This window comes from Ambystoma mexicanum, chromosome 6q (assembly GCF_040938575.1).
Source record: "Ambystoma mexicanum isolate Mex_15411 chromosome 6q, UKY_AmexF1_1, whole genome shotgun sequence".
In the NCBI taxonomy this organism is placed as follows: Eukaryota; Metazoa; Chordata; class Amphibia; order Caudata; family Ambystomatidae; genus Ambystoma; species Ambystoma mexicanum.
In genome coordinates, this window is record NC_090937.1 from 574,341,175 (window position 1) to 574,359,883 (window position 18,709).

General features: G+C 46.8%; 1 protein-coding gene across 3 annotated transcripts in view; it reads left to right on the forward strand.

The window, feature by feature from the left end:
* The window catches only part of SCLT1 (sodium channel and clathrin linker 1), a 1,687,870-nt gene that overhangs the window by 1,582,262 nt on the left and 86,899 nt on the right, over nt 1-18,709 (forward strand). For all 3 annotated transcript variants that reach the window (XM_069631056.1, XM_069631057.1, XM_069631058.1), the window contains exon 19: nt 5,169-5,365. In XM_069631056.1, coding sequence (XP_069487157.1) covers nt 5,169-5,365 — 197 coding nt within the window. The remainder of the gene's footprint in view (nt 1-5,168; nt 5,366-18,709) is intronic.

Below are 18,709 nucleotides of genomic sequence, written 5' to 3' on the forward strand. Positions count from 1 at the left end.
TATGCAACCTGGTGAGTTTCCCTGAGAACAGCCAGCGCTGGAGGTATCTATCCAGAAGAAGAATCTGTGGGAGGAGAATCCATAGAAAGAACATTAACGGTAATTAAGTTTTCCTGTTCTTCTCTAGCAAAAGCCTACTTGCTTCGGTGGTATTAAGAGGGAATTCCTATTTTTGGGGATTCTACAGCCACCTTTTGCTCTTTTTCCTTCATTCCTTTATTCCTGAAGTCCCCCTGCCATTGCAGCACTTTTAAGGTGTATGGTATTGAGTCGCCCTAAAGGTGACCAATCTGCCATGCTATGCTTATGTCACCCTACATTGGATTTAGGCGAGTAGTTTAGTGGCAGGTGTACTTTAGTTTTGAGTTCATCAGGGGTACAAGGCATTTTACCGCATTGGTAGACCAATGGGTTGTTTTGATGGCGATTGGCGCAACAGTGCATTTTTTAAAGTCGTGCTCTTGCTAATTTTATAGTTTTGGGCTCCCTTCGTTCAAGGCAACCAAGGGGTGACCTTAAAATGGACGTTCTGACCATGTGTGCTCTTTGTGAGCCCACAATGGCAGCCTCGATATTGGTTTAATAAGGTTTGGACCAGTCCCTAAAATCTCCCCCTCACTTCCTGTACGGATAGATTTGGCTAAGTGGCAGTCCTGCTGACCACGCAGTGTGGTTGGCCATCTTACCCTTTGCCTCAGCGCCCGTAGTGTTTGCTGGGCTGGCTTTTGCCCAGCCGTTTTTTGCAATGGATAGAAGACCCTGCCCGGATCCTGCTTCACTCTTGGTTTCCTGTTCAGCTGCTTGAAAGAAGCATGTCTGCTGACTTGCTTACAGAGTTTTTCCAGCCGGTTCCTGACATTTTTCCATTTAAAGCACTTACCTAGCATACTGTCTGGGTACAGTGTCTTGGGCATGTTCCAGTTTGGGTGTTTTGCCACTGGAGGTCCATTCCAGGCTCCTGTAGACTCCTGCTACCTCCCCACATCTGCTGGGTCGAGCATTCTGTGCTGAAACCATTTTCTGTGCCATTTACTGCTGCATCCCACAATTTCCTGCCAGATATTCTGCATGGCTCTGGGTCCCTGCCGTTTTACCGAAAGGTGCTGAGACTTCAACACCCTGCCCAATATTTTACTTGGGACATCCAAAGGTGCTTCCAGCTGTTGTCCCCGTCCTGGGATTAGTTATTGCCTTCATCCTTTGGCCACCGGGAGCCATTGTTGTGGATTCCTTTGCCTTCCCTTAGCCTTCCTTGATGAAATCTTCACTACAGTCTTGAAGGCCCTCCATTTCTTTCCTGGGTCATCTCAGTCGTTGCTGGCCCAGGGTGCAAGACCCTGAGCACTTGATAATGAAAACAGTCTCTGTAAAAGAAGCCATGTTCTTATAGGGTTGTTTTGCTGTGTTGGAGCCTCAGAAACTGCCAACATGAGTACATACCCTTGGTTCCGTTGGTGGACATTTATCCGCGATACCTACCCTGAGGGGTCCCTCTGGTCTGTGGTCGAGATTCCTGTTGGCGAGTCTCAACTGCATTCCCCATAGTCTTCTATTGCAGGTCATCCTGCCTTGCTGTATCTTCCTCTACGGCTTCTGGTTCATCCATTGACCCCAGCATCTCTTCTTTTGGGTTTCTTCTGGCCTTGTCTGGGTTTGGCTGCTGCAGAATCTACATCTGTGGTGTAGAAATGACTTACTGTAATTTAAGCAGATGCCCTTTGACTGTAAATCCATTGATTCCTATGAAACTTTCAACCTGCTCTGGAACTTTCCAAAATTGACTCTGGGTGTAATTACCCACCTCAGGACATTTTCCCTGTGTACTGTAAGGAACTCATGGTGGCAACAGTAAAGACAGACACAAGTGATCACAGTTCAAGGGTGTTTATTGAACTATAAATGCAGGGTGGAAAAACACTTAACCTAAATCTAAGATGGCAGCAAGCTTTGACCATAAAATGAAAAATAAGGCAGTCCTTGTTGCGTTGTCAAAATAAAAGGGCCTATACTAAGAAAACCTATTGCCAATCCTTAATCTAAAAACAAAAAGAAGTGTGGGATAATGTTCTCAAAAAAGAAAGACGTGTTCACAAAATAATAAGTCAGGATGTGATTGCCAGGAGTCTCTCTTCCCCAGGTTTTGAGCACGGGACAAGGTGGATTTCCTGAGCACAGCACACACTTGAGCCTTCCCAGCACGAGTCGACAGTTCTGCACCAGCTATCAGGTTCTTCGATGGTTAAGTCTCTTTCAAATAAAAAAGTCGCTTGCCTTCGAGGGCCTGATGCATTCAACAAACAAATGCAAAGTTCTGTTCCACGTATACTTTGGGTGACAGCTTCACACCTGGGTCCTCCTCTTCCGGGCGCAGACCCCTCCCAAGTTGTATTCGATAAATCAGTTGAACAGTTCCTTTGTCAATTAATTTTGGGTGGTGACTTTCCACCCATTGATCTCCCTCTTTCGGGTTCGGACTCCTTTTCAAACGCTAGCCTTCCTCCTTCGGGTTCACAATTGCTTTCTTGCATTCACGAGTCTAAATGTCTTTTCAAACAATTCACTGTGGACATCCCTCCGTCGGGTTCATTCCTGTCGACACACTGTTCATGTACTAACCTTCACCATGCAGGATTAATTTAGATTTCTCGATCATCTGTCGGTGAAAGACTTTCGACGGTACAGAGTATTTTACAAGACCACTGTCTGACCACTTTGACCTCTCTTTGCCTCTTCCCGAGGCCTTGTGGTTGTGGTAGTCTCTACCATCGAGTAATCGCCCAGAGTTACCTGCATGAGCACCCACATGGTGCCGAACACCTCTGTTACTGGCTTTCCCCCTATTTCACCAATTGTATCTTTGAGGTTCTCAAAAGTTCAAATTAGCCGTTGGATATTTATCGTTCAACACAGTTTGGATTCTTTTCAGCTCTTCCCTCGACTCCCTCGCTGTGTTCTTCTCCTTCAAATCCAGATTGGTACCACAGAGACCCACGTTTCTCCCCGGCTTGGTTATCAGTGGTGGAGGGTCTCATGTACCGTAGACATCTGCTGCAACACACGCTGGCTATTGTTCTCGGTCTTATCATTCCTTCTGCGGAGGCTTCACAGGCCTTGGTGGGAAAGGGAAAGGTCGCTACCCTTCTTGTCACCTTCTCTGTATGTGCCATCTTTCTCCTCCTCTTTAACTGCTGTGCTGAGTTAGCTCGTGCAGTCTACCTAGCTCGTCCTGTGCTCTCGTATTCCACCTTTTATCCCTGTGCGCAAAGGGAAGGGCCTTCAGGTGCGGGTGGTTTTGGTCAATTGCCTGACCCTTGTATTATATTATGACATATCCGGTAAATGGCTCTGGTGTTAGTCCGTTGTCTTTTGTGTTGTGTGAAAGTGTTCTTGTCCGAAAAGGGGCGTGGAGGACAGTGTTTTGGAATATCCTACGTGCTAAAATGGGCAAAAGGTGTTGAAAGAAGTGGGATACCGCGTCTCATCCGTCAGTCTCCCACTCCCCAAGGACCCCCCATCCAGGTGATCCTCCTTCACTGGTCCATCCCGAGGAACTGGATCCAATAGCGATGGCGGTGTCCTGGCCACCTGGATGGCAGATCCCCATGGACTAGCTAGAGAGACACCTTCAGGTTTCTCTCAATACCCACAAGGAGGCCTGTGAGCTCTGGACCAAAAAATATTATTTTAGCACCTACCTGCAATTTGAAATGCATTTTAAAAGTTATGATCTGCATTTCTCAATTGTGAATATATTTTAAAACTGTAGGTCATTTTGGTGACACTGTAAATATTTTACTCTGAATTGTATTGCTAAGGTAACAGTTGCTAAAATATATCATTACTTATTGGAATCCTTTAGCTATTATACACAATAGTACACAATTGTACAGGCCCACTGGGGGCGAATGTGGGGTTCCCTTGCTTCCCCCACCCCCTGTTAATTGTACTAATAGTACCTTTGCATTAGCCTGCTACCCCTACCTAAGAGTTAAGTCTTGTCGCTCTGCCTCACGTTACTTACCTTGAGAGATTTGGCTTCCCTTTCTTGCCAGATGTGTTGCCCCCTGCCAATAAGCTCAATAGTTGTAGTTCCCTTAACAGAGAGTGGTACAAAAACTGCCTTAACATGTGGGAAGCTTAGTGTTCCATGTGCTATGTCCCATGTCAAGAAGGCTGTGCTTGATAAGAATGGAACATGGCTGTTGCATCAGGCCAGATCACTCAAAGCATTCAGCTGCATGTCCCAGTCCAAAAATGGTGAGAACTGGTTAACTTCCCTCTGTAGAGTACATCCAATGTGGAGATGTCTTTGCAAGTTATTCCAGTGCCTCAGTGGAAGTCGAAGGTGTGCCTGGCCCAGGCAGTAACAAACCAGGGGAGGTCTTAATCTATTCAGTACACATTGAGGATAGGGTCTGCCTGTGTGATCAATTCTTTACTCCACAGGGAAGGTCCTCAGAAGGAGTTAGTCCCTACCTACTGTCAATACTGGGACCCTTGGAGGGAACAAAGGTGTTACTGGACTTTATCTTACAACTTTCTAGGGAACACTCAAGCCCCAGGATGTCGGTGGCCTTGCAATCCATGTAAGAAGACTGCAAGTGTCTGAGCTGAATCCACGCAGCAGTTACTTGTCACCCAGGGAGGACTCCTGTATTGAAGGCTTTATGCCTCTATTGCAATGTCTCCATCCAAAGTAATATCAAACATGGTGCAAGATGGCTTTATGTGCCCACATAGGTCTTACATGTGTATAGGACACAATAGACTAAATACCTGCACATATATATATTTATGCAATACTCATGTGACATTTATAAACTGAACCTCAATGGCCCAATTGAGGCTGCCACTTGCACTTTTACCAAGACAAACTGACCAGGGCTAGAAATCAACTCTAGGATGCCAGTGACCCACAGTATTCACACCATTTTGCTGCCACCGCTCACACTAATCTGTATTAGACTTTGCAAAAGAATTCCCATTCTACAGCACACAAAAACACAAACTGGAATAAGAAATATGCTTTAAAAGAGCCACGCTCTCAAAGCTAGTGTTTATTGTATCCTGTAATACTGCAAATGTATAGCTGTCTTGTCTTTGACCTAACGATTGTAGAGTATGAATGTTATTGACAGGCGCATCATAGGTTGTCACTATCGCAACAGGTATGCACAATGGCTCATGAATATTCATTGAAGGAACAGGGGTTTACGATTCAGCTGCAAGAGCTAGAAGATGGAAATCGAAACTCTGGCAATGAGTTGAGACGGCTACTTACGGCTCAGCAAAAAGCAACCAACCGGTGGCGAGAAGAGACAAGAAAACTTACAGAAAGTGCTGAAAGCAGGCTAAGCAATCTCAGGTAAATATCAAAGAACAAACTATCATATGCACTGTTTACCTTTTGAACAATTGAGATGACAATGCTTCTGATGTGTTAAGCAGTCAACCACTGTACTTCTCTGCTCTCATATTCTTGCAAAAACCCTATGTCCTGCCTTACCCCGATGGATTTTACTCGACTGCTGGCATTATGCTGATCCACGCCGTTTCCCTTAACATATATATTATTTATAACATGTGGTTCCGTTCTCCCCTTCTGGCTAGCCAAATGAATGACTAAGTCCTGTGCCACCTATTTGAACGTTAGACTGGAAATCATTGTTCCGGCTCTGTCGCCTGCCGAAATTACCCCTGAGCTATCAGGGAAATAGCTTTTACTTGTATTGTTCTTTTATATTCTTGCGTTGATGGGATGGGAGGAGAGGGTATGTTGTCTAAAAATGGGGGTTTAATTGGATGCAGGAAATGACAGCTTGTTCTAGTTGAAGCAGTGTGTACTCACTTGCATAAAACCCAAACACAATATGACCCGTACAACAGTCAGGACTGATCAGACAGGAAATACTTCCTCAACGAGCATGAGGGTCCTTACTATGAATGTACAAGGGCTTCACTCTCCCAACATTATATCTGAAACTCACCTCTACCCCACAGACACACACAGGCAACGCAACTGACACACACGCCCTACGTCAATATATTGCTTCAATTGGCACAAAAAATGTGGTACTGGAATCATACTTGCATGAGGAATTAAGTTTGAGGGAATAAAGTTTGAATATGACACCACAGGGAGATTCGTGGGTTTGAAGGGCTTTTACTTTGGTCATTTGTTCACCATCATCTCTTTATGTGCCCCAAACAAAACAAATAGTGAATTCTGGACAGCGCCACAGGGAGTGCATCACGGGCTCTGGCGACCCGCGTCCGGATACCCCCAGAGTAGAGGTGAGTCCGGAACGAGGGAAGAGGAATCCAATCGCTGGGTGCACAGAGGAGGAACAGCCGTCGCTTGGGACCCCACGGGCAGCGCCTGCGTCCTAGGCGGGGGATCCGCCCGCCCACAGAGGTGCATAGCGGACCGCACCCTGAGCTGGGAACTCAGAAGAAAGTGTGAGTGTCGGTGGCCCCAGTGGATCCCCCCCACGAGCCGGAGTGCGACGTTGCTTGCAACATATTGCTGGTAAGCAAATGAAATAGTCGGCCCAGACACATGGGGGAAACAAAAAGGTTCACTGGAAACCTAAAGTGTGTAGGTGATCAACGCAGCACCCCCCGAGCAGGAACAGTAGACTGGCACAAGCTGCAGTCAAAAAGAACCCACGGGAGGGGACCCACACCTGAATAGCGACCCAGAAGGCGGGCGGGGTGGAGACCGAGACACTCGTTAGTGGCATAATTGTGAGTCGAGTCTTGAAGTAAACGGAAGGGGGCCCCTTCACAGATACGGCCGGATAAACACCCCGACAGGGCACATACGAGAAGACTCACTGTGAACCTGCTATCAGCACACCAAAACGAATCGCATTGCAAAGCCCTAGGAGGGGGCCACGACACGGCCAGAAAAGCCCCTGAGCCAGCATCTACGGCGCCACCACGGGCCCCTCACCCCCATTTCAAAAACACTCAACGGAGCCCTGCAGGAAACTTGGTTTAGCCAAAGGGGAAGTGCAGCGGAAGATATCCACCTTACAAGGCCAAAGGGGGCAGGAAAACACAGTCCGCAGACAGGTGCCCCTCTGCGCTGTCCCTGGACGGGCCCTGGAGTTTGAGGGGGCTGAGAAGGGGCCTACAGAGAATATAGATAGACGTCAGACGCCACCACCAAGAGGGTGGTCCCGGCAAAGTCTGAGACTGTGCTGCACCATAGGATGCCACTTAATCCTAAAGGACACCACAAATCAAGCAGTAGCCGGGTGGAAGAACCTGCAGAGGCAGCCTGAAAGCTAAAGGACCCGTCCACAGCAGTCACACCCAGAGGTAGGTGGTGAGGTGTGGAGGGGGACACGCTGCAAAAATGCAGGCCCGAGGAACCACAGGTACCCGAGGAATTGAGCGAAGCGAATTAGACCAAGACAGTGGGAAGAAATCTGAGGAAATGCGAAGGCAGCAGAAACGGGGATAAAAGAGGGTCTACTGAAAAAAGGGGTAAAGAACACTTTATGGAAGAATTTCCAACGTTACACCAATTCCGGTTAGGGTGATCCCGATGCCGAAAACCAAATCAAGATGAGGCCCATCAAGAGCAAAAAACCCAATCGGAAGCCAAGAAGGCCAGCTGGAGAAGTGCTGGAGACAAAGGCGACAGACAGACACCCAGTCTCCCTCCTCACCACCAGAACTCGCAACCTCGGCAAAATCCACCCCCCTGAACATGATGGCCTCTGACAAGGAGGAGCTCCTGAATTGCCTGAAGGGAATGGAAGCTAGATTAACAAACACCTTTGTTGGGGAGAATTCTCATAAATGTACTAATTCCCTTCACCTTGGAGACCCCCAGCAACTTTGCTTGATTTTGAGGACTTGATTTATTTACCTGGAGACAATGTGGCCCTTTTTCCCACTCTCTCATGTGTTTTGAAATGTGTTTTACTCTTGTGTTTGTTTTGGTTATGGAGTCTAACCAACTCCATATGCATCATCTTTTCATTTGTGTCACACAGCAGCCTTAGTGCAGTGGCACAGGGAAACATTTACATGCATTCCCAAGGTTTAAATACCTTCTCTGGGATAAACTACTGTTTCCCAGAGTAAGTAAAGTGAAATTGACTTTACTAGTCTTTTTAAATTCTTAGACCCAGCACACCCAATCTTACAATAGAGTGCTGGAGGGGTTACTTAGTATCCCCTGTGTCTAGATACTCATGTAGCAGTCAAATGCTACCCTTTCCTCTCAGAATGGCTGGTGGCAGTTGTTTTACAACAAACTACCATGATTTTTCCAGAACGGGAGCGCCGGTAGCGTTAAATCGCGGGAGCCATGTTTTTCAAGATGGCGTCTGAGCCCCCTCTGTAAACGTAACACAACCTAAACGGTTCAAAGGGAGTATCAACTACACAGGTCACAGTGATGACATGTAAAGAAAATAAATGGGGGAGACAGTGGCCTGACTGACCGTCAAGAAGAACACCCTAGCCCTAGATGGCGAGTGATGCACTGCCTATCTAAGAGGGATAAAGGATAAAAGTCCCTAATTCTCATCAATTATGTGGGCAGTACATGCAACTTGTCAGAAAATTATAACAGAGAGCAAGCAACGTCAAGCATAAACCACAACTTTTTGATTTTCGACAACAAATTATATGATTAAAACTTGTGTTGAAGAGCTGCAAAGGCTAACGTGTTAAGTTGGGCCGAGGGAATTTCAGTACTACATTTATTCACACGTAGGCTGCAACTAATCACACGTTGGTGGTTTATGCATAGAACAACATATACAAATAAAAAACACCAAACTATGTTAGGTATCCTTAAAAACTCACTCCACGTGAGGTAATAAACATTCAACACAGGGAGTACCCCCTATAACTCATGGGGATATCTCGTAAGGTTATGTAAAAGACCACAACCTAGGAGGTCGACCGGTTTCGATGGTGCCAGTGGTTCAGACCATCTTCTTCAGGAAGGGTTAATGAATGCTAACTAGATAACGTGTTCCAGTATGTCTCTCACTGGGGTTGACATGACGGGCTGCTCTGCGTCATCAGAAAGTAGTTCTGTGCAGAGTGGAGGCCAGCACTGCGCTTTGTACTTCAAACGAGGGTGGTGACTCATCAGCACCGTGGCTGTAGCTCCAGGCATGTGTGTGTAGCAGCGGCGTACTTGTTGGCAATATGCCCGGTAAAGATTTGTCGTTTTGGTAACGAATCCCATGGAGACCGCAAAGGGACTGAAATACAAGCCGGTTCTGCATGTCATCACTGTGACCTGTGTAGTTGATACTCCCTTTGAACCGTTTAGGTTGTTACGGTTACTGTTATATAATGGTTAGGGAAGGCAGTAGTTTTCTCTATTGTTTTGCTTTGTTAAATTACCATACCTTGTTGTTACTCATACCCCCTCTGTAAAAACAGGTCCCAGTCTTTTTTTTTGCCATTTCTTTGTGGAAAGGTCCTTCTAGAGTTTTGTTCTGCACGGCAAACCAGGTTTGGTCTCTTTGTTCATTCGCCTTTGGCGGGCTTCAGGAGTGAAGACCGCCTCTGGCGCCTGAGTGTCTGGGGTGGGCAGGAATTGAGGGAGGAGTCTCCTAGGAGATCCAAATGCACTCTGTAATGATTGGCTGGCTGACTGTCCAGCTTGAAGAGGATGGCTGCTGCAACTCCTGGACCGTTGGTTTGCCCGGTGAAACCCTGCTGCAGGTCTGAATCACCAAGTTCACATCGACACAGAATACCCTGCAAGGATGACTTCTCCCTTTTGAGTTGGTGGGACCAATCCACTCACAAGTAAGCCACCTGGAGACCTATATCGGAGCTGGTCGAATTTCCTCCGAGTGCTGCAAGAAACCATATAACCAGAGAGAGTGACGCCAGTTTGTGTGCTTTACTCACAGCCACCGAAATTGAAGTTTGCCAAGTGCCAGCTTTTTGACCGGTCCCAGTGCAGTGCAGGAGTCCCCCGATGTCCTCCCTCTTGTCCCCGCGACTGAGGCACAGGAATAGCGAGATCTGCAGGAACAGAAGTCATCAGCTGCATCTTTTTCTTCATTTGTAAGGTACTGTGAAATAAGACTGAGAGTACTTACCTCTCGCGGTGAAAGTGCTTGAAACTTTTGCAACTCGCAGGCCTAATCCGCTTGTGACCCAACATATGATTCTTCTTTTTACAAACTACTTCCAAGAACTTCTGCAGAGACTTTACAGTTCACTTACCAGAACCGCTTTTATCCGTCGCAATACTAACCCTAAAACCAGGTAAAGATCCGGAGGAATGCGCTAGCTACCGGATCTACGTGATTTTACCGAACTGGAAAGTTCCACTCCCAAAAGTCCATTCCTGGTCCCCCTCCACCCCCCCCAATTTTCCGCAAATCTATATGTGGGGTAGAGACCCCCCCCCACAACTCCCCCACCTTACCCCTATACATTTTGTATTCACTTTACCCCCATATATATAAATATATATATATATATATGGGGGTAAAGTGATAAAATATAATATATATATATTTAGAAAATTGGGGGTCGAACCTTTGGGAGTAGGTAATTTTGTACAATATGTAGCTACCCCCTATTGCACTCCTAAATACGGATGCCAAACTATATGCTAAAATACTGGCAAACAGGCTCATGAGAATCCTGCGGAGATAAAACACGGGAACCAGGCTGGCTTTATACGGGGGAGGCACACCCAAGATAATGTTAGGCGGGTCATAGACGTAACAGACATGGGAACGAGAACACACCAAAGATTTGCAGTGCCAGCTCTAGATGCCAAACAAGCCTTTGACAGTTTAGATTGGGAGTACCTAAAGTTAGTGCTGGGAAATTTCAGGTGTGGGGTGACTTTAATCAAGCAAACTAGCAAATTCATCAAGCATGGCACTAGCAAATTACCAGCTCCCATCCACGTCGTTCATGGTAAACGGCCAGAGCTCGAGACAGATCAACATTAGGAAAGGTACTCGTCAGGGCTGCCCCCTCTCCCCGTTGATCTTCGCAATGGCGATGCAACCATTTGGAGTCCAGATAAGGGGTGACCCAAACAACAAGGGAGCGAAGTGTGGGAGGGTGACACACAAGATCGCATTATATGCGGACGATGTAATGCTCTACATGTAGAATACCAAAAACACGCTGCCCAAGGTTATAGCGAAGTTAAGGGAGTTTGCTGAAGTGTCAGGTTTTGCAATAAATTACTCCAAATCCAAAGCCTTGAACATCACAGAAAAGAGGGAAGACATAGTGAGCCTGGAGAATGCATTTCCATTAACCTGGGAAATAGAATCCCTAGAGTATTTGGGGGACCACATAACAAGAAAGACTGAGAACCTATTTAAAGCAAACATCGTACCACTCTGGAAGCAACTCCAAGATGATATGCAAAGGTGGGACGGCCAAGAGCTTTCCTGGTTTGCAAGGATTGCAGCCATAAAAATTACCTTGCTTCCCTGCTTGCGAATTACTAGAGAACTCCAGAATGCTGTATTCAACTTCATCTGGCAGAACAAAAAACAGAGAATTCAAAGGCGAACTCTGATGCGCCCAGCGCTCCTCGGGGGCCTGGGAGTCCCAGACATTGGTAGGTATATATTGGCGGCCAACCTGCGCCAATGCTTCAATGGACGAGTCAGGACACTATGAAGGGATGGTGCAGGATAGAGCAGGCAGCCTCTACAATCCTGTTAAAAGCACTGCAATCCCTAAACTCTGACGCCCGGGAGAGAGGAGGTAATCTGATGGAAGCCACCAAAGCTACATTGCGCAGCTGGGACCAAGCAAGGCGTATGAAAAAAAGACCACAGGGAATTGGCACGTTTTCACCCCTGGCACATAATGCAGACTTCACACCAGAGTCAATTTTGGGAGTTATGGGGAGGAGTGGATTTCCTGACCCTAAAGGATATGTTCCAGCAAGTCCCTATGTCCTTTATCGACTGCAAAGCGAAATTTGGTATTGGGGAAAATCAAAGATTTAAATATATGCTGCATCTCCCACCCATCGGTGAAAAGAGCAGGGGCACGGACCCCGACAGGACTAGAACTAACAATGCAGGAGGGGTCAACTACAAAGGGGATAACTAGGTTGTATTGATTACTGGACAAAGCACAACCAACAGACAAACTCCCATATAAGGAGAACTGGGAAAAAGATACGGGGGAAACAATTACGGAAGTAGAATGGAACCAGATCTGGTTGAGGGCGCATAAACTATCCAAATGTACAGCAATCAAGGAATGGGCGTACAAGTTCTGTTACAGGTGGTATATGTCCCCCTACCGCCTACACAAAATAAACGACAAATATCCCCCGAATGCTGGAGACAATGTGGGGGGAGGGGAGACCTGTTCCACATGTGTTGGATGTGCCCAAATGTGGTAACATACTGGAAATAAATATTGGGGCACATCAAGGATATAACAGGAGCGGAACTGCCGTGGTCGCCTAAAATAATCCTATTGGGAGCAATGTCGAAGGGTAGATATGCGGCATCCGGAAACAAAGCCACTCTAATAACACACCTCCTGACGGCGGAGAGAATGACGCTAGCACAAAGATGGAAGACTAAAGAGGGCCCAACAGCACCATGGTGGTGGGTTAAGGTTTGGGGAGTTATGGCAATTGAACAGCTCTGTGCCCTAAAAGCAGGGAAATATCTGAATTTTTTGTCGATCTGGGACCCCTTTCATGACTACGTGGAGGACAGAAAAGCCCACTATTTTAAGCCACGGATCCTGAGAAACGTTAATGTTCGATGAGTAAAAACAAGAGGACAAGGACTTGCATCACGGACCTTGGAGGAGAAACTGAGAAGTTCTGAGAAAATGGGAAAGGGGGAGTGGGTGGGGAGAAGGGGAATCGGGGAGGAAGGGTTAACAGTTAAACGTTTACGAAAATGGGAGCTGAGTTGCACCGCAACGGATGCCATCAACCCTGAAACGAAATGTTTTGTTTATGTATTGACATGTCAAAGTGCTGATGGCTGTATACTGTTATGACTTAAGCCTCTATTGAAAAATAAACATGGTTAAAAAAAGAAATAGTAAATTCTTGGCTGTCATTTTAGCAGGAATGATGCCCTTTATTGAGGCCAGCTAGTCTTGGAGGGGGCCTTTAATCTTGTACCTAATCCACACTTAAACAAAACATTCCCCTCATCCACCTCCGACTTCAAGAACCCTCTAGCCTTTGCTAGGCACCACATGGAAGTGGGTTTAATTGATCTATGGCGTCTCCTGCATAAAGGTGAATGCAACTCTACATTCTTCTCCCATGACCACAGGAGTTTCTCTAGAATTGACATGCTGCTGGTGTCACCGTAGTTAGTTCCATGTATTTCCAGCATTCAAATCGGAAGACTCATCCCTTCAGACCAGGATCTCTGGAACTGGACCTACTGGTGCAGAGATTGACCCTCCCCCACACCCTCTTGGCAAACTTTGATTCAGTATTTGGGGACATGGACCTCAGGGACTCCATTGCATATGCATTTGATAATTACTTCAAGGAAAATGCAGCGGGCATCATGAAGGCAGTTGTCCGAGGAGACCTCATAGTATACACAGCGGCAAATACAAAATGTCACACAAAACTCAGGGAGGAACTTGAACATGAAATCCAAAAATGTGTCACATCGCATGAACAAATGGGCTCCCTTAAAACGCTAAAGTACTTACGAATTGCACGTAACAAGCTTGAGGCTCACTTTGCCAGCCACAAGGCACAGGAGATTTTCCACATTAGGCAAGTCTACTATGACAACGATAATGAGCGTAAGTGATGGAAACCGTTATTAAAAAAAGTGCTTATTTTGTCTTATCTCTTATTTCCAAGTGGTGTCTTTGCTTTTCTCTTTTGGCAAATATCCCATGTTGCTAGCAATACCGCTGCATCCTCTACTAACACAACACTAACTCTAGCAGGTGGAACGACCATGTTGGGTGGATCAGTAAGTACACTAAGGAGAGGTAGATGCAGTGAAGATGCAGACCTGGGGGGGGCTCTATCTCACTGATACGGAGTATCTAACATGTGGTACAAGCACATGAACAAAGTAGGTAAAGAAACCACTAGGTAGTGCTATGTCTGCTCACTAATCCCCTATGCCATGAGTGCCTCCAGAACGTTTATAGCAACTGAAATACCAGCAGCAAGAGCACAATGCCTACAACCTGAGGATTCCAAGGGAAAACGGCAACATTGAGATGGATGTCCAAGGCAACATTTTCCGATGCAGATAATTATATAAAGACACTTGACATGATGAACAATTACTGGCAGCTAGACCAGGCCATACAATACATAAATGACGGCCCACAGGAAGGAGAAACAAAAAGCGATAACACTCATGGAATTACCATGCCCCAAGAAAGGACCCAAGGAAGTAGGAGTACCGGGATGTTGGGAAAGACCACAAATGCTTGTGTATGGCCAGGCATACATAGCTGAAGGATGGAAGGAGCGAGTAGTAGGTAGCAAGGCACTCACCCTAGTACAAGCATCAGTAAACCCAGTACAAGGAGAAAATGACAAGTATCTGAAGGAATGGGATGCAAGCACCAAGTTACTGACCTGGGTGGACAATGAAGCTGGACCAATCCCCATAATACCACTGAAGAGATCAGAATTGTGTTTCTAGAACAATGGAGCAGTAAAGGTTGGAGAAAAAACAGAGTGCAGGTATACAGAAAAACATCCAGCAATGAATACTGGGACGGCCATACTAATGGATCACTATTGGGCGTGCAGATCTAAGGCATACGAGAAGCTGCGACCCAACTGGGCAGGAGTTTGTTCGTTGGTACACATCAATATGCCAGCACTAGTAGTACTGCAGAGAGACATCAAGATAGACGAATTCCCCAAAATGGACAATACGAAAAGAAAGAAAAGGTCAGTAGGAATGAGAGTGGAAAGAGAAAACGACTTCTCATCATCATCATCAGAAGAGTCACTGGACAATGTGCCACCTAAACACTGGCTGTTCAGTAGGACAGAAATGTTTTTCGTGTCAGTAGTTCTAGCTGTTTAAACGTACACAAACGTGAAATGGTTGCAGATTACAAAATGGGAGCTGATGCAGACAAAATCAACAGTAAATGGCTTCAACACGATAAAAGAAGAGCTTTGAGCAGTAAGGTTGATGGCTCTCTAGAACAGATATGCTCTAGACCTTCTCACAGCAATGGAAGGGAGGAGGTTGCGCCAAAATCGGGAGTTCTTGTTGCACGTTTGTGCCTGCAAATGACGGAAAGAATGGCACACTGACAGAAGCAGTAACAAGATTATCGAAAATGCACACCAAAATGGAGGAGGAAGCAAAAGGAACAGGAAAAGATCAGAGCTGGCTATCATATATATGGTCATGGATACCAATATGGTTGGCGGACGGACTAAAAGTATTACTAGGAGCACTGTGTGATAAAGATCTGTTTTACACAATGTCGCAAAATGACTGAGAAAACAATGGAGATGAAAGTGCTAGTGGACATAAACGTTGAAGAAGAAAAGGACAAAATAGTGGAAGAAATAAATAACCTGAGGGCAAAGATAAAGGAGTGCCCACTGTTCCCGACTGAGATTATAACATTCGACGATCCATTTGACAACTTCAAGTACTGGGCGAAATGGGTATGGTGCAGCCCGGAAGGAGACTGCAGTTACATGTATTTATTTGTACATTTGTAAAGCGCGTGTAGCCCACAGGCATCTAGGCGCTGTGGCTTAAGAAGTTGGTTACATGTTTTGTTGACATATATACATTTGTACATTTGCATATACATTTGCATAATAGGTGGTACATAGATTTGTTACATATACAATATTTGAATGCTTACTTAGAATCAAGTGTTCCAGGAAGTTATGAAATCAGGGTAATTATACATAATGTTACCCCTGGCAGTTGCGTCAGCACAAGCAGGGAAGCCTTAGCAGCTGAGACTCAGTGCCTATTGTAATGAGTCTAGTCTAAATAGTAGGGTTTTAAGTTTTTTTTCTGACTGACCAAAGGGATGTTGTTTCTTAGTTGTGTGGAAAGGGAGTTCCACAATTTAGCTGCTATTGGCGGGAAGCTCAAGCCTCCTGCTTTCTGTCTTCTGTATCTGGGAGTGGCAATCAGATTGGCATATGAGGAGCGTGTGGGTCTGATGGATTGGGTTTTTGCGGATTTGGTTACTAAGGTAGGCTGGTGCATTGTTAGTGAGCCATTTGTGTGTGAGGGTAAGAATTTTAAATTTGATCCTGTCATGGACTGGGAGCCAGTGGATATTCCGCCTAGTGGACGATATGTGTTTGTTACTGGGGATATTCGGTGTGGCTTGGATGGCATTATTCTGTACTATTTGTAGTTTTTTTTTATATTTCTCATACTTGTTCTGGCAAATAGTGAGTTACAATAATCCATCCTGGAGAGTATCAAGGCTCTGGCCAGTGTGATGGAGTTGTCCATGGAGGGAAGGGTCTGCTTGCTCTTACGAGTTTGGAGATATAGGCTGCTGATGAGACTATGGCATTGACCTGTCTATTTAAGGTGAGAGGAGTCAAAATAGACCCCAAGAGTTTTTATTTTGTTGGCGACCGTGATGGTGTTGCCATCAATGTTGAATAATTTGTATTGCTGTGGGAGATTGCTTAGCTTGGTTTTGTTACCGATTAGAATTAGCTTGGTCTCATCATTAAGACACAGTCCATTGAGAGCAACCCATGCTTGGATTGCGAGGTAGATTTTGTTTAAGTGTTTTTGTTGTCTTTGTCATAACATCCAGTGATAGGTATAAGAATTTGCGTATCGTCTGCATAATTTGTATACGTGATACCCATTTTGTCAAGTTTATCAAATAGAAATTTTGTAAATGCATTGTATAATGTGGGTGCCACGCAGGAGCCTTGCGGTATGCCAAAGGTTACAAGGACAGGGGAGGCTGCTGATGTGTCAGAGAAGACCCTTGTGGTCAGATTGCAGAGGAGGGAGTCCATTCATTTAACAGCTTCTGGAGAAAAGTGGGCAGCTGTTTCAAGGTGTTGGCACAGTATGTCGTGATCGACCAAATCAAAGGCTGCAGAGGGGTCTAGAAGGAGGAGGATGCAAAGATGGCCTTTATCCTTATATTGGTCCATTCGTGTTTTTAAATCTAGAAGGGCCGTTTCGAGGGGATTGGGTCCTCCGACGTATTCCATATCTATGACAGTAATCACCACAGCTGTGCTGCTTCGGAAAATCTTTCGGCATCTGCGTCCTGCGTCGATGACATCAATACCCTGTCCTCGAGGGCCTAAGTAGGACGCACGACGCCCGTAGCCTCAGTTCCGTTTTTTCCGTGAACGTGTTCGCTTCGGAGATCCCGGCGTGCCTCGACTCTTCTGAGTTCTGTTCTTTTGGTTCCTCAATCCTGTTCGTTTTGTGACGTTCATCATGTCTTCATCTTCTTCTACCCCACGGCCGGGTTTTAAGAAGTGTCCGCATGGTCGGCGTAAGTCTGGGGGGGTCTCGGTTCAGGAGTAGGTCCCACCATTCCTCTGCCTCTTCGAGGCACTCGTGGAAGCGCCGGCACCGGTCGCCTTCCCCGTCCTCGTCTGATGACTCTGCCCCTCGGCGGGTTGCTTGTTCCAACAAGCATTCCACTCCTGAGGAATGGGATTCCTTCCGAAAGGAGATGATGGCGATTTCTTTAGTCGCAGGGCTCCGGTCCGTCCGCACCGTCGAAAGACGCCGGCCGTGACCGTGCTAGGGACACCACTTGTACGCCTTCGAGCTCAAGCGGTCGTCGCGATCACCGGGCACCTTCGAAGTCCCGGTCGGACAAGGATGGTCGCCCTAGACATGCCCGTTCCAGGTCCCGGTCCTCGACGCCCTCGAGACCGCGAGAGCCTGTGAAGTATTCGAAGAAGTCATCAGCGCCGAGGTCGTCGAGGGACTCTCTCAAGGCTCCACCTCCGAGGAAGCCATTGGTGCCCAGGCTGTCGAAGGACGCGCTCGGGGCTCCGCCCTTGAGGACTGTGTCGACGCCGTCAAAGCCTTCGGCGCCGCGCTCGACGCAGATTCCATCAACGCCCTCGTCGCCTTTCAAGGCTGCTTTGTCAGAGGTACCCCGTGGCACGGTGGAACCCCCCAGAAAGGCTCTGGCCAAGGCTAGGAATGTCTTTGTCCCTTTTTCTGTGCCCTCATTCCAGCCTCTGGATTACATTTCTGAGGTGGATGAAGGGTCTTAGGAAGGTATGGTGCCTGATGAGGTGCCTGACGACATATTGTCTGGTCATAGCCAGATTGAAGACCTGTGTCAGTCGCTGCACGACGCCAGTGGTCTGGACACCTCTCCCTAGGTGGAGTTCTGTAGGCCTGAGCCTGGCACCCATGCCGAGTCCTCGTACCGGCGCCTTAAGTTGAGGGTAACAAATTACTTGGGGTGGTCTGTGCCACCAGTGGATTTTCTGCAGGATGTCCTCGATCAAGGTCCACCAACTGACCCGGTACTGCCATTCTATGTGGCTCTGCAAAGAAGGGTGGCAATGGCTTGGACTGCTCCGGAGAGTCTCCCGGCAGTGGGCAAGTCTTTGCCGCGAAAGTACTGCCCAGCCAGTAGCGACCCCTGCTACTTGACCATGCACCCCACTCTGGAGATTTTGGTGGTGCAGGCGGCTACGGCCCCAGCAAAGCAGGCGTCGTACCCTACCATCCCTCCCGATAGGGACAACAAGTGTTTTGAT